We start from the raw sequence: 16,017 nt of genomic DNA on the forward strand, positions 1-16,017 counted from the left end.
CAGCGTTTCGGGGCATTCTGAGTAATATTTCAAGACCCAGAGAATATTTTGTACTATAACTCTGAAAACACCAAATAGCTCAAAGAAAAGAGGAGACTCTCTATTTAACTAGGGAAAAAAACATTTGTTTGTACCTTGTTCCATTCTTGATATATCTTAAGTTGAATAGAGCCTGGTTGCACCAAAAACACCACTTTTTTTCTAGAAAGCTGAGAAAAATGCATTTTTGTGAAAGAAAGTCTCTCAAGAAAAACGCTGAGTTTGAATTTTGGCTTCAAAAACATGTAAGACATCTGAAAATTTCATTTCACATGTTTTTTCATTGTACAAAAAAAAACTAAACTAAAATACAACAAACATATATGTGCGTCATTGGCACTCAAGCGTTGAATTTTGATTGACGTAGGCTACAGATACTGTACGTCATTGGCACTCAATGAGTTAAGGAGTTTATTTAAATGAGTTTATCTTCTTCTTCTTTGTAACGGCCATAAACATACAGCACCTTTACAGCAAGATGCGGGCAGAATGTTGCCATGGTACCATGCTGTCAAGCTGACAAATTAAAGCACACTGGGCTCTGATTTGATAGATTCAGAGTGAGGGGAGGGTCTTTAAAAACCCTGAGCTCTAACAGAGCCTTTCAGATGAAGGGTGAATAGAGTTCATTATAAGGTGTAGAAGAAGAGAAAATACTTGACACAGAAGCATGTCAGTCTATTTTAGTCAATAAAAGGATAAAATGATTAACCCTAAAAATGCCATATAAGGCCCTCTTTAACACTTCCTCTGCTTTGACAGCTCTGGGTGAGTAAGAGAATGAAGTTGGATGATGAACTAGCAACATTACTTCTAGACTGTTAAGTTAACAGCTGTTAACCTCAATTATTGGTCATAGTTTTGCTTTTTTCTTTCTTGGATGGGAAGGGATGATGGGTAATTATGGTTCTACAGATGTTCTTAGAAGTTGTTCTGGCTTAGGTTGTTGTCTGAGTAGTACAACGATCCTACTACCTGTCAACAAAATCACCTGGATACATTCCACTTGTCTAGTTACTGTATGAACTAAAAAATCTAATTAAAAGATTTATTAAAAAAATAAAAATAAAAAAGGTAACCGTTGTTAATTTTAATGTTGTATGTATCAATGGCAAATTTCCAAAACATGTGCAGTCTTCTGTCGCAAGCAAAAACTACTAGACTCTCTTAACTCAGCTGCTTAAAAAAACAAAGGCTGACAACTAGATAATACCACTGTGGATCTGTGATGTTAGAAAACACAGTGTAGAAGTAGCAAAAGAGTCACAAAGTCAACAAACTTGTTTAAAGTCAGCTATCCATCAACGTACATACTTAAGTTTCCCAACCCTTGCTAAAATTAGCCAATAGCTCCTAGTCATACCAGACCAAGTGAGGCTGCAGCAGCTGAACCCTCTGAGTTCACTGACCTGAGCCACAGTGCATGTCGTTGGTTAGGAGGAGAACTTCTTATTTGTCAAGTTTGTATCGACTGCATCCACTCTTTCTGTGGGCTTGAAAGACGGCTGTGGAATGTTATCAGTTGCTCCCTTGAACAAAAAGTGACTGCAGTCGGCTTGAATTTCCACTATATGGAGCCGATTCAATCCCTATTGCCCCTCCTAAAAGATCTTGCTTGAAACCTTGGTCAAAACTATTGTACCACAGCTTTTCTTTTTTTTAAAGATAAGTTTTGGGTCATTTTTGCCTTTAATTGGCAGGATACTGGAGAGAGAGACTGGGGGATTGACATGCAGTACAGATCAGCACGGTTGGGATCCGATCCGGCGATCACTGCATTGGGCATTCCCAACGTGGGTCATGCTCTTAACCCCTCGACCACCGACACGCCCTGATCAGGTTGTCTTTTGCCTCACTGAATGTGTAAGAGTAAACGTAACTTAAGTCCTCTCCAGGCAGGTATACGTTATATTTGTGAGTTGTTCATAAAAAGTGCCAGCGTCTCTGGCCAAAGAGGTTTGGGCTCAACAGGTTCGTACATGAGGATTATGAGAAAAGCAGTGTGTTGAATCATTTAGCCAAACTACAAGGCTTTGGAACGTACTGAGCATGCAGGTGGCCAACAGAGATTTTATAACAGAAGTGTTACCAGAAGTTTCAAGGGATATTATTACTTTAAGCATGTTCCTTAGACACATGTCTTCTTCCATTATCAAGACTCTACAATGACCAGAGTGCATGTGGTCTATTGGAATAACTTTACATACAAATACAGATTACTTTATTAATCCCCAAAAGGAAATTAATTTGTCTGTCAGCTCATCTACCATTTGCAGAATAATTAAAGGGACAACGAGGAGTTTTCTCCGTCGGCAGAACAAAAAATTCCGCAACAATAAAAAAGTCTCATATTAATGTGGATGAATCTACGTTACCCACACTTGTTAATGGGCCCATTTTTGGGTCGAGCAGACCAGCGTTTCTTTACTTTCGGTTTCACGGCGAGTTATGAGAATAACGCCGCCGAATCGCCGTTTATGGTCGGAACTACGACTTCGAACCTCTGACTTTAATTCTTGATGAATGAAAACATGAGTCTGTCTTGCGCCGGTCAAAGAATTTCAAGGTGCACGGAGGCTCATAAATGTAGTGTGGAAACGCTTTGCTTTTCCAAAACTCCTTGTTGTCCCTTTAAAAAGTCTGATGGCAGTGTATAAATATCCACCTGTTAAGCCCCAAGGACTGATTGATCCTTTAAAGATCAAAGGTGGAAGAGAATAACATGGTTAAAAGAACCTAAATGTTCTGTGTTATATAAGAGCAGCATTATAGTATGTTGTTGAACGCGTCTTCAGGGACTCACTCACTGACCTTTGTTCTCCCGAGCCATGTGCAGCGCCTGCAGGGATATCTGTGGACTGATCTCCAGCTGGCACACCAGCACTTTTGCATGGCTGATGGCTGGAAGAGCTTCCTGCAGGTCCTGACTGCCCAGCTGCATGTTGGCACCGGCCACGATCACAATGGCATTCTCACCTGTCCACGGACACCACAAGAGAGGCGTGAGGGTGCAGCACCCATGGGAATTCTCAAGTCCACAATTAGATTTGAGGCATTTTACAGTAATGTAACAAACTGTGGTGCTGTCTAATTTGTTGCACTCTTTTTTATCCACACATTTTATACAACAGAGATACTTCAATATCCTTAATTATTTGCCTTAAAAACCTATTAAATGTATTATAAAATTACAGTAAATTTCAAATGTGCTGCAAATAACCAGTGACGTTCAGGTGTTTGTAAAAATACCTCATCGATCCTTAAACACACGCCCAATATGACCTTCAAAATACCTTCAATCAAACCAATTTTCAATATTAAACATATTTTCCCTATAATTCTGATATGTATCTCAGTTACTCTTTGACCTTTTCACACAATGTAAAAGGCATATCTTATGGGTTATTCTTTATGTCACAGTAATGAACTATCAGTTACCCAATGAAATGAGAGGATGAACTTTAAAGCAAATCCAAGAGGAGGCCCACACGTCATCACCTGGCTATATTTGCTACATGGGAGAAATTGTTCTCAGCGTGGATGCTCAGCGTTGGTGCACTTAAGCGTTTAAGTTAGTGCGCGTTTGTGGTGTGTGCGTATCCAGTGATTGCAATCGTTAGTGTAGTGGTGGGTAAGGGGCAGTGCTGAATACATGTGTGTACAGCGTGTGTGGGCGTGTATGTGTGTGTGTGTGTGCGCAATAGTCAGCTCAGCTTATAGCACACATGCTCTCGCTTTGTGTTTGCGTGAACAAGAGCATTTCTACCAGTCCAGGAGATACAGGAGAGCTAGGTGAGGTATTTACCCGCATCGTTGACAATGATGGAGGCCGCTCCTGTGGCTGCGTCAGAGGTCTGACCCACAAAGTCTGAGAGGAAACAGGAAAGATACAAAACAAGAGGTTAGAAGCATCCATTATTTGTATTTTTTTTGCAAAAAGAAAAGTGTTTCCTACCTGTCTCAACAGTGTAGACAGAAAACAACATGTTAGAACAGTAATCACTGCTACTACCTTGGAGTGCATTTGGTTCAAGTTACTGTTTTTTGGCGAGGATGAGGCAGGTCACAAGGATCTAGGCTCAGATATGTGCACTGAGAACAACTTCTGAAAAACGTATTCACTTCCAGCAAAACCATGGAGTTTAACAATCATTTGCTGTAACAATAGAGGAACCTTCCAGTACATCCAAAAACCTTGAGTATGTACAAAGAATCAACAAAATGCAGACTAAAAAAAACAACCCTTGCTCTGAATGTGATCTTTCTGCCATCCACCATGGAAATTGGGAACCAATTTGGCATGTGAAGCAAAAGAAAACCGCAACCTTACCTGTGTGTACACCGCTGTCCTTGAAATTCTGGATGTAATTGTCTCCAAAGAAGTCTTTACCAACCTAGAAAAGATTGAAGGCAAAACGATTACAACAAAGAGGGTGTCAAGCGGGGTCAGACTTGGTTAGCGGCAACTTTTGAAAAGTGCTATACTCAAATCTCAGTTGGGTTGGATTTTCCTGTGCCCTGCCAGAATACTGGCATGGTGCCGCCGCCGAAAATGTGCATAGACGAACACACAAAGTCAACAAACGCACACGCGCAAAAACACACGACCAGCTGCGCCAAGCCTTGAAGACAAGATAACCCCGCCTTCACGCCTCTTCATGCCCACCTCGCTTTCGTTTTCTTTCCCTCCTTCCACTCTTCCCCTGATCCGCACTGGGATGTCCACATCTGTAGCTACTTTGGGTTGTGGAAGGGGTCCCCACCTTGCCCCGAGGCGCCTTCTTCGAACCCACGCTTTCCAAAAAACGTGCCAAATCGCGGGCACTTCTAGCTGCCTGTGATAGTGGGATGGGCTGGTATTGGCTGCTTGGCCCCACTCTCTTTGAAGAGCGGCCTTCTGTCTTCGATGTTTTTTTGACAAGCCCGGGTTGTCTATTTTTGGGTTCTCCCCATGCCCGGAGAGCTCCTCCCGCACTGGGTTGTTATCGATCGGGCCTCTTTGTTCTGACAGAGGTGGGGCTTCGGTGCTTTAGTGCTCAGGTTGAAAGGCAACGCTGAGCTCACTGATTGGAGACTTGGGGTTGTATGGTATGGGAATAGGCTTGTTTGAAGACGTGCGAGCGTGGGTGGGCGTATGCATGCAGTATGGTATTGATCAAGAGAAAATGAAGCTTGGTGAGTTGATGTGGTGGGATGACCGGAGTCTGAATGAAGCTACGAGGTTTTCGGGGAGTCGTTAACTAGTTGGTGGACTGGTGGTAGCTGATTATTTGAGTTGGACGTGGATGAGCCAAAGTTTGGCTAATCCAAAAAAAAACTAAACAAACAAAAAAAAAAAAAACGGACATGCATTTATTCATGCTGGGATCACTCACAAACTGACTCATTGCAACAGCAGCAGCGTATGGCTAGAAGCTTGATTGCGCTCTGGTACCTTGCAGACCATAGCAGTCTTGGCTCCCAGTCTGGCAGCCTGTATGCACTGGTTGGCCCCTTTTCCTCCAAAGCCGATGAAGAACTTGTGACCATGGATGGTTTCCCCTGCTTTTGGAAGCCTTGGTGCCTGGCTAAGAGGGGGAAAAAAACAGTAAGTAGTACCATATTTTAAGGAGTACCCATATTCAACAAATAGAACATCATGGGATTTAGTGACCAAACAAGAAGGAGTCCCCTCTTCAGAATGCTGTGCTTGGGTTTTGAGCTTGAAATTTGCTTTTCACATCTCAACAGACTCTTCACACTGTAGACAAACGTTTCCATCAAACTTTGGGGTTTTTTCTTGTTTTGGGCATTGTTAGAAACCATGGAGTACAGGGAGATGTCAAAATGTGAAGATAGCACTGGAGGGCTAAATCCTTTCCTGATGAAACTCCTGTATGTGCTCATCACTGGAAAATGTGCAAACACACACAAACAAAAGGTCTCTGTGGATTCTGATGCCTCAGACTCCATGATCCATGGTGATACATCAATATCAGTGTTCACCATACAGTGCCACAATATCAGCATTGACCACATATTGATTTTCATTTCTTTTTTTAAATATTGGGTTATTTACTGGATTTTACAATTGGATAAAAAAAAATTTTCATTGTAGATCTGCACATGGATTCACTCAGCCCTTGTCTTGTCACACTCTCTCACTGTCATTAAACACACATCAAACTATGCAGAATTTTTAGCTTAACTATACTACATTGTTACCTTAATTAAACAGCTTCAGAGTAATTGTAATGATTAAATCAATGACTTGTAACTTGTTCCAGGGAGAATGGAGGCTCTCTACCTTCCGCCTAGTGTGTCTTGGCTGGAAACCAACCTTGCAAGAGCAGTGCAACCGCCCCTGTGTCCCAGCTCTCGTCTCTACGGCACAAATGCGCCACGTAACCCGTAATCTCTTGTTTGTGACACATAAGACTACACAAATATACACATCGTAACATCGTATGTTATAAATAACATTATCCACAGCTCCATGGATTGATTTTTCGCCGGCTTTCGTCGAAAACAAACGCACATGGCTGGGAGGAGGGTTAGCAAAACAGCGGAAAAGCGACCAGACTTGCATAGTTCCCCTTTAACAATGGACGGACTGTTTGTCACAATCTGCACCAAGGGAAGTCCCGCTGCATTTGTGGACCATCCAAAAATCCATAAAGGTTTTTACCATTCTATCTTTTTTATCAGCTCTCTCAAAGTGGCTGTCACTTGTGGTGCGCAGAGCCAACTGGCCAATCATAACACACAATGAACTGACTCACTACAGCTTGACAAGGGCTGCTATTTGTTTGACACAAAGTGGAGCAATGGATCTGTAGATATAATTCAGCTACTTATTTGTCACAAAGTACTTGGCAATTAAAACATTTGCCGCCAAGAATCTAATTTTTTTTTTAAAACTGCCCTACTCCTCCAAACTGTGGGGAACATTTTATCTTGTAATCCTGCTTCATCACTTTAAAATGCAGTCTAGATGTTTCACCCAGACATTCAGTCAGATGTACCCACGCAAGTGTCTTTACTTTTGCAAATGATGCAACCAGCAAATCAAACAAATGTCTCAACTTGACACTGGCCACACCAGTAAATGCCTGACTCACCACGGTTAGCTCGCCCCTCCCCTCACGGGTGATATGCCACAGGTGGGTGCCCTCAGGAAGAGCTGTCAGCTGATTCCTCCAATCACAGAGACAGGGTAGCTGATGAGTAACGTGGTGGGAGAGACTACAGACAGTTTCATATGTACGTCAGAATGCTGTGGCTTGGCCCCGGACCAGCGTTGCCCAGGGCCGGAGGGTTTGCGGACGGCAAAATGTTGTCATAAACTTGTTTTTCACCCTGTTGTTGCTCCTTTTTTATGCTTGTGTATGTGTGTGAGCGTGTGTTTGTGGCAGGTGTGCTATTACAGTAAGTTCACTCAATCCCAGGATTTCCAGTAACCGAGACGCCAGAGGCAAACACTGGAGGTTGTTATAAATGCTGCCTGTTGTTGCACCGGTGTGTGAAAGCACTAAAATGCCCAAAGCTATAACAGGATGTGGGGGTCAGTGAGGCTAATATGTGGTGAGAAGGAAACGGAACAAAGGTCAAACACATGTTAATAGTCACGCACACACACCTCCTCAATACACACATTACCTATTATACTTCTTGATGCAGCTGTCTTTACCAATTTCTTTCCCACCCTTGTCACCTCAGTGTGACTGCTGGTGAGAAAAGTCGTGCTTGCACACCGACTCCTACGTCTGCAAATTCATAGCAGGCTGTGTTTTTGTCAGCAGAAAACTTTTTTTTTTCGTGGCTACAATGTCCATGCCTACAGCAGGAAACATCACAACAACACAATACATGATACACAACAGAATAACATAATACACATAAATCACAAAAAGATGTGTGTGTGTATATATATAATATATATATATATATATATATATATATATATATATATATATATATATATATATATATATATATATATATATATATATATACTGTATATATATATAGTAGGCCTATACGTATGTCATGTCAATAGCTCTATGTCAATAGCTCTATTAGAAATAAATTTTCTGAGAAAAATGTTGACACATTCAATACTTATTTTCCCTGCTGTGCATATATATATATATATATATGCACAGCGAGGAAAATAAGTATTGAATATTTATAATATAATATTTTCCTCACTGTGCATATGTATATATATACTGTATATATATATGCACAGCGAGGAAAATAAGTATTGAATGCGCCAACATTTTTCTCAGAAAATGTATTTCTAAATGAGCTATTGACATGAAACTTTCACCAGATGTCTGAAACAACCCAAGTAATGCACACACCAAACATCTATGTCCATAAATTAAGAATATGTAATAAAGTGAAATGCCACAGGGAATAAGCTATTGGACACATGAAGAAGAGGAGGTGCAAAAATCTACGGAAAGACAAAAAGCAGCTGGAGTCTGTCACAATTTAGAAAGTAATCCTGTCCCCTATCAGTGCAACGTAATATCAGCTGCTTTAGTCCAAATTGATGCCTATAAGAAAGTTTCTTATCACAAAGGTGTCACACAAGAGGCATCTCATGATGGGGAAAAGCAAAGAGCTTCTCAACACCTTGAGAAACTGATGTTGCACAACATACTGATGCATCGGTTACAGACGTGTCTGAATGCCGTTATCCAGAACTAAAAAGAACTGGCCACGACCAGGTGCTCTTCACAAGATTTCTCACAGTCAAAAGAAAACTACGGTAAGAAGAGTTGTCCAAGAGCCAAGGATTACCGACAGAGAGCTTTAGACAGACCTGCAATTACAGTTATAAAAAACAAAACAATGAGTAATGCATTTAACCGCCATGGCCTCTATGCATGCTCACCATGCAAGTCTATTGACATGTTCAATACTTATTTTACCTGCTGTACAAATATAAAGATTAAAATAATTTTCACACAAAATGTCTTTTGTGGCCGTAATGCAATGTACAAATCAGGTCAGGTAGCTGGTTAGCTTAGTTTAGCTTAGCTTTAGCACAAACACTTGAGTGAAACACATTCATGGGCTCAGTTTAAATGTACTAAAAATTAGTAAAAATAAATAAATAAATAAAAATACCACCACCTTCAACAAACTTGCCATTATCATTTACATCTGACGTTTCACAAGTGTGAGGTTAACAGTGGTGACAACACTGCAGGAAGTTCAGTCAACCACCTATAAAACCACAGTAAGGCCCGAGATACAAGAAATACAGAAGTTACTTATTATATAGGGACTTGATTTTTTAACCATGAACAAAACCAATATGTAAAAACTGTCCTAAGATAAAAATATGATAAACTATGCTAAAATAAGCAAAGCTAACTGTAGCGCTTGAATGTGGTAGCCTACACAACTTCTCATGTGACAAAAGAACAAATAACTGCATTAACACGCCACACTTTTCTTTTCTCTGGTTTCTGATTTGATTTCCTGTGGTAGATGTCTCTATCCAGCTGCTCTGCCTTTCGTCTTCAGTCGTTTCTTGAGCGTAGTGCACGGTGCCAGTAGCCTGACTGATAGGAATTTTTTTTACTAGGTGTGAAGGCTCAGAGTGTTTCCATGCAAGAAGCACAGAGGTGCCCTTCCTGCACAGATCACTAACCAGTCTTCTCCTTCCTGCTTCACTAAATTTCTGAGAAACCAATTTTGCTGTGCGTCACAGTTGCGTCTTGACATACAATTATTGAGATGATAGAAAAATGGTTGTCGATGATTTAAAAAAAAAAAAAAAAAAAAAACTTCTGTCAACATGAGGTTTTAACCTAATGACTCTACATTTGGCCTACAGCCACCTGGAGCCGGATAACTGGCAGGTAAGATAAACAGATTTCCAAATTCTTAAATAAACCCACCCACGCTTCTTCATGCCCAGAGAGACACTTGACTATTGTTGTCTGCGTTGAGTGCACCAAACAAACAGGGCAGTTATGTGCTAAAGTGCAACCTCAGTGCATTTTCTCCCACGGAACCAAAAGGCTAAAGCAGGTGTTCGGTGACGTGAAATGTTTGCTTTAAGGCTGGCTCTTGTTTTCCTCGCCTCCGTCTCTATTAAAGTCATTCCTTAGCTGTTGGCAAGAGGCGAAGGGGAAGTAGACACGGACAAATACTAATTGAAATGCTTGTTTTCCATAGTTTGAACTGGAGCTTGTCTTTCCGGTTTCAAACACAGCCTCTAAAAAGTGAGAAAAAAAATTACTTTCAAAATAAGACATGCTGAGGTTTTTTTTTGCCTGTGTTAATCAGTGATGAGGTTGATAACCTCCAGCTCATGTTGTGATTCAGACAAGTAGGTTTTCAAATCTCTGTATCACGGAGAGGAGACAGTTTGTTCTCAGCTTGTATCATTTTCTTTGTCCATGAAGGTCTCTGCAGGAGAAGCTACAGTACATCAGGACAAGGGACTCAAAGGACAGGTCCACCACAGACTGTGTAAGTTATACAGACACTGTGACCCGCCTCAGTGTCAGAGTAGGGTGTGGGCGTTTTTCTTTTTTTGTGTGTGTTGCTATTTATTTGCTTGATTTGATGGTCAGAATGCATATACCAGGGGATGTAACCAACCTCTGTTGTGTGCTTATGGAAACATCACAGCTTTAGTTCATAGGTTTTGTGTGTGTGTGTGTTTTGTCACATTTACAAAACAGGTTGTCAGACAGGCTTCACTTAGAAAAGAACATTTACACTTACTAGAAGACTAATCAATACAAGTGATGACCTACAACAACTAACCGACACTATTTATGAATTAAATTGTGATTTTTCACTGCTCATTTGGTCTGTAGTGTGCTGATGTTTTCAGATGTCTGGTTTTACCTGAGCAGCAAGAGTGAGAGAAAGATGAAATCTTAACATCTGTGCTGATGCAACAAATTATTTCTTTCCATTTTTATTTAAATAAGCCAACCCTATGAGCTGAGGAATCCTTTAGAATAAAGAACCATGAGTTAATGAGTTGTTATTTTAGCTCTATCTTTATGGTCTCCTCCTCACTATGGTTGTATACACAACTGTGTACGTGTATTTGATTAGATTGCTCTTTATTCCTGTTTGCTTTTTCAGTTCTGTCTTTTGTGTGGTTAACCATACTTTCATTGTATTGCTGAGTTTCATATTATTTTTATAACTATCTGTGAGGCTTTTGTAACTTTTGTTTTTAAGAGTGCTTTATAATTTAACAAAAAAATGCAATTATGACTATTATTATTTTACAGACACAGCCCTGTGTTTCTCCTGCATAATTAGTGAAACTGCGGTTCCACTGAGCAGGTGAAAACTGTCTCCAGTCAGAGAGCAGTGGCAGTAGGGGGCACTGTATGGCTTTGAGAATGGGTTAAAAGCCTGGGCAGCTCTGCTCCTCCTCTCTGAAACACTGGATATAGTAGATGATTAAACATAACCTTTTACTACCAAACAACATGCTGTAAAACAGCAGCACAGCTCTCTGCAGCCTGAATCACGCTATTCAGAACACAACGACAGAAACCTGAGCGTTTGCATAGGAGACATAAAAGCAGAAAGGCAGAAAGTGATGGTGTGTGTGTGTGTGTGTGTGTGTGTGTGTGTGTGTGTGTCTGTCTGTCAGTCAATTGTACTGCCACCCAAACACTGGCTGTTCAAGACAACTGGATTTCTAACTTCAAAGTCATGCATATCACTTTGAAGGGCTGTGAATGTATTCCAACCACCCTCCCCTATCCGCATTCTGACCTCCATCCAAAAGCCCCACCACACACACACACACACAGGCTCTAAAAACAGGCCATTTCCCGTTAGCTTATTAAGGTCTTAATTGACAACTCCTGCCCTTCAAAGCAGAAAGTCATTGGCTGAATTGCTAATGAGCAACAAAATAATTACTTGCCCCAAAAATCCCCAGTAGGAGAGGAGGGCATATGTTTTTGATAAGTGGGAACTAGTGAAACAAGTTTGAGCGACAACTTGTGATGTGACAACTTGAATCTGTGTGTGTGCACTCACAAAACACTCAGAGACATTTTTTACCCCAGCAGCACAGGTTGGGCTTTGTTTATTCAGAAATCTATTTGCTGGCACCCAGGTGACAGGTACTTTCCCTTAAATTTCACATTAAAATATAAAACAAGCTGTGTAAAAAAAAAAAAAAAACCTGCAAGCTAAACAAGCATGTTAGTTGGCTGGATCCCATGAAGACTTCTGACAATGTTTTTACTCGGTAGTCTTTTGAGATTGTGTCATCCTCTCACAAAGGTTTTGGTAAATGAGGGTGACAAATTGTTTTCAACTGAGCCATTGTGCTGGAGTTGATGACTAACCATTTGTGGGAATGGATCCTACTTGGCTCAACAAATCCATCTCGCCATGTACGACGGATGATGCAACACTGACGTCGAAGCAAGCAGTATTTATACCGGATTGTCTGCACATTTTGAATCTTTGGAAGCTGAGTCAGGTTATGATGGGATGGATGGTGACACCAGTCAACGACCGGACGATCTATAAGTCTAAGTTTAACATCTGAGAACAGCAGCTCGTGTTTTTGCAAAAGGATTTGGCAAAAGGGACTAGAACCTCAAGTCTGCCCACCATTACTGCCTAATGGTCAAAAAGCTGTTAAAGCCACACTCCTCTAACATTTTGGGCTTTTAGTGCCATGTATTACTGAGAATGTAGCAGCATTATCTAACTTTAGACCACTTCCTCTATTCTTGTGTAGACAGGACTGGGCAGTTCATTTCAGGCCCCGATGGAAAACACCCTTCAGCCTACTGTATATGCAATATTTTCCACAAGCCTGCATGTCAAAATAAAATCCCTGTAGGAAAACTATGGTGATGGTGGTTAATATTAACAAAGGGGAACAATGTTTTAAAGAAAGACAATTGACCATTATACACCCTAGTGCTTAGTGCTCTCAGTGGTGCCTTGTCTATTGTGTCGTCCATCTTGTACGGGGCAGGATGCACTTTACGATGATAAATGCTTTTTAACCATCAGTCCTCAGTAATTGGTGAAACGCCGGTTTCAAACAGAGGTAGCTACACAAAAGCAGCTTTCTCCTTTACGTGACAAACGCTGCTGGCAGATTTCTATCAGCTGTAGCCAGTTGGCTAATGAAGCTAACCTTATCTCCACAGTTGGTTCAAAATTCCATCTCTGACTGACTTCAAGTGTTTCCTGTTTGCTGACTCATTCTAAAACAAGAAAGAATACGTTTACCAACCGTGAAGAAAATAGAAAGGTTCTTGGGTTGAGTGGCAACTTTCCAGAAGAAGAAAAAAAAGGCAGAATATAGTTGCTGATAGTTCAACATTTTGGCAAATTCACCCATTGCCATAATCCCTATAGTCATAGTAGGGTAGGTTCATTACCTTTAATTATCGGTGCATGTTGTTTTGAGATACGCATTATTATAGTGTGGTGAATGTGCAGTTCACAACTTCTCCATGAGTGTTTTAGAGTTGTTGGATTGTGTATTTGATGAGTTTGATGAGGGACAGAGGACCTGTACCATTCACCTCCATTGTGTTCACTGAGCAGCTCACGTCTCTGCCCCGCTGATCTCAAAACAACATGCACTGATAATTCAAGATAATGAACCTACTGCTATGACTATAGGGATTATGGCAATAGGTGAATTTGCCAAAATGTTGAACTATTCTTTTAAGAAAATCATGATGGACAATAAGAAATGTAAGCATTTGAAGAGTTCATTTGCAAAAGCAGTTAACTCTAAAACTTAAAAAATTCTAGAATCTTCATTTTTTATTTTTTATTTACATAAGGTTATATCAGTCAAACCAAAGTTGAGTGACTTTGAGATGTAACAAAACAGACATTGTATCTCAATTTATCTATATCTCATTTTTTTCAAAATGGCACTTATCTGCTTTTGCAAATGAACTCTTCATTTTTAACTAAAAGGCATTTGAAAAATATTAATATAATGTTAATGCAGAAATACTTTGTGTACCAGTCTTTTCTTTTCTTAGCCCTTAATTGTCATCAAAAAAGCAACTCTGGGGCTCAGTTTAGCTCAGTGGGTTGAGCTGGCACCTCATGTGCAGAGGCTACAGCCCTCTCTGCAGCTGGCCCCGGTTCGAATCCTGAATCGGGTGGCCCTTTGCTGCGTGTCATTCCTCCTCTCTCTGCCTCCCCATTTCCTGTCTCTCTCAACTGTCAAATAAAGGCAGAAAAGCCCCAAAAATATACTTAAAAAAGAAAAACACCTCTTGACCGTCCCTTATATTGGGAACCTCTGGCAGACAGCTCAACAATCCGATAATCATTTTCTGAAACACTGCAAATATTTCATTGAGATGATTATAGACCACTACACATTTTAAAAGCCTTTCTTTCAGCCCTGCTAACATACAGTGCATTGCTCAAAAGGTCCTGACCCAAAGTTTAAAACCCCTGCTTTACATTTTTGAAATACATGTCCTAATATGGCTGTACAATTTGCCTGGTGTGCTGCTTCCTGTTGGACCCACCTGAGGAAGCAGAGGAGTTTCCTGAACCTGATTTAGCTAGAGATTTTGTCGGCCTTCTCATAAAATATAAGGCTGATTTATGGTAACTTCGGGAACCGGGCCGTGCACTGGCACAACCGCATCACTCACTAGAGTAGTGATTTAGTAGATAAGGTTGGATAAGGGCTAAATGTACTCACCTCACCAAATCAGTCATACAGGAGCCAACCACCATGACATCAAAAGCCTCTTCGGTCATGATCTGATAAAGACACACACTTGTGTTATTTCTTTAGTAAATAAGAATAACAGGGCATCACATGTCTGGGCACAAAACATCTTAAAGATTGTTTCATTTAAATCATGTGTTTAGATTTAGTAGATTCTTCAATTTCTCTACACTCATCCTTTTTTTTTTTGTTAAGAAGACTTTTCATAAACGAGGACACAATCTAAAGCACAGCAGACCCCTCAGGGGGCATTTCAGGTTTCCCAGCAGCCTCCGAATAAAAAAAATCATTTGATATTATTTATCTCCAACATTAGCATGAGCTCGACTGAAACAAGGGGGAAGGTAAAAATAGAGCATTCATCGCTAGCTGGGTTGGACGGGCTCCAGTCTTCTTGGGGGTGGAGAGGGGTGGGGATGTTTCAATGCTAAACCACGTGACGCCGCATCCCAGCAAAGTCTTTAATTAATTCAATCCTCAGCTTGTATCGGAGCTAATGCTAGTGTGTTAATCTCTTCAAATCTCTTCCCAGGCAGTGGAAGACTTGGAAAGCCTGGCCGCTGGCTGTAGGATGGCTCAATTCTCTCTCCTACATCTTTCAACATTATTGTCTTCCCTCGGCAGGCGTGAAAAGATAGAACCCTCTCTGCATCTCCACCGGAGGAGAGAGCAGACTATGAGACTTGTGTTGTCCAACCATTTCAAACAGCAGGGAACCCTTTTGCTTGTTCAGTTTGAATCACCATGCATTGCAGTGGCTGACCTTCCTGAAGTACATCTATAATAATATCCTATTGTGATTACTCTGACCTGCAATTCCAGTGAGAATGATGATGTATGTGTTTCATTTGCAATGGAATAATATAAAAATGATGATGGTGCTGCTCATGATGCACATGGATGGTGATATTGCAATTTCAATCATATTTGTTGATTGATTGTTGAGCTCCAATACAGCTTTCACATGACCTACAGCTAAAGTTTCCACTCGTTTTCAGGCAAAAATAAACTACAAGCTCCAGATAGGCTAGATGATTACTGTAATGATTTAAGAGCGACCCACACATTTCTTTTGGTACTAATTGAACAGAGTACACTCTAATTACTGTCATACATGCAAACACTTCAAATCAAAGTTACACACAGTGGTTTAAACATTTAGACTGAGCTGTAAGCAAAATCCAGATGAAAATGTTGTCGGACCATTTAAAATAACTTTTAAGATTACACATTTTCACTGTGTCTACTTACAC

General features: G+C 40.6%; 1 protein-coding gene and 1 long non-coding RNA gene across 2 annotated transcripts in view; one reads left to right on the top strand and one right to left on the bottom strand.

The window, feature by feature from the left end:
* rbks (ribokinase) overlaps window positions 1-16,017 on the bottom strand; it is a 49,398-nt gene that overhangs the window by 32,032 nt on the left and 1,349 nt on the right. The window contains exons 2-6 of the mRNA XM_083998213.1: window positions 14,735-14,796; window positions 5,474-5,606; window positions 4,370-4,433; window positions 3,845-3,907; window positions 2,851-3,015 (exon numbers count right to left, since the gene is read on the bottom strand). Of these exons, the coding sequence (XP_083854339.1) occupies window positions 2,851-3,015; window positions 3,845-3,907; window positions 4,370-4,433; window positions 5,474-5,606; window positions 14,735-14,793 (484 nt within the window). The 5' untranslated portion in view covers window positions 14,794-14,796. The remainder of the gene's footprint in view (window positions 1-2,850; window positions 3,016-3,844; window positions 3,908-4,369; window positions 4,434-5,473; window positions 5,607-14,734; window positions 14,797-16,017) is intronic.
* On the top strand, window positions 10,170-15,671 carry LOC311005694. Its single transcript, XR_014596363.1, has 3 exons — window positions 10,170-10,265; window positions 10,449-10,515; window positions 15,297-15,671. It is a non-coding gene; the product is annotated as an uncharacterized lncRNA (long non-coding RNA).

This window comes from Trachurus trachurus (assembly GCF_905171665.1).
Source record: "Trachurus trachurus genome assembly, chromosome: 22".
Taxonomy (NCBI): Eukaryota; Metazoa; Chordata; class Actinopteri; order Carangiformes; family Carangidae; genus Trachurus; species Trachurus trachurus.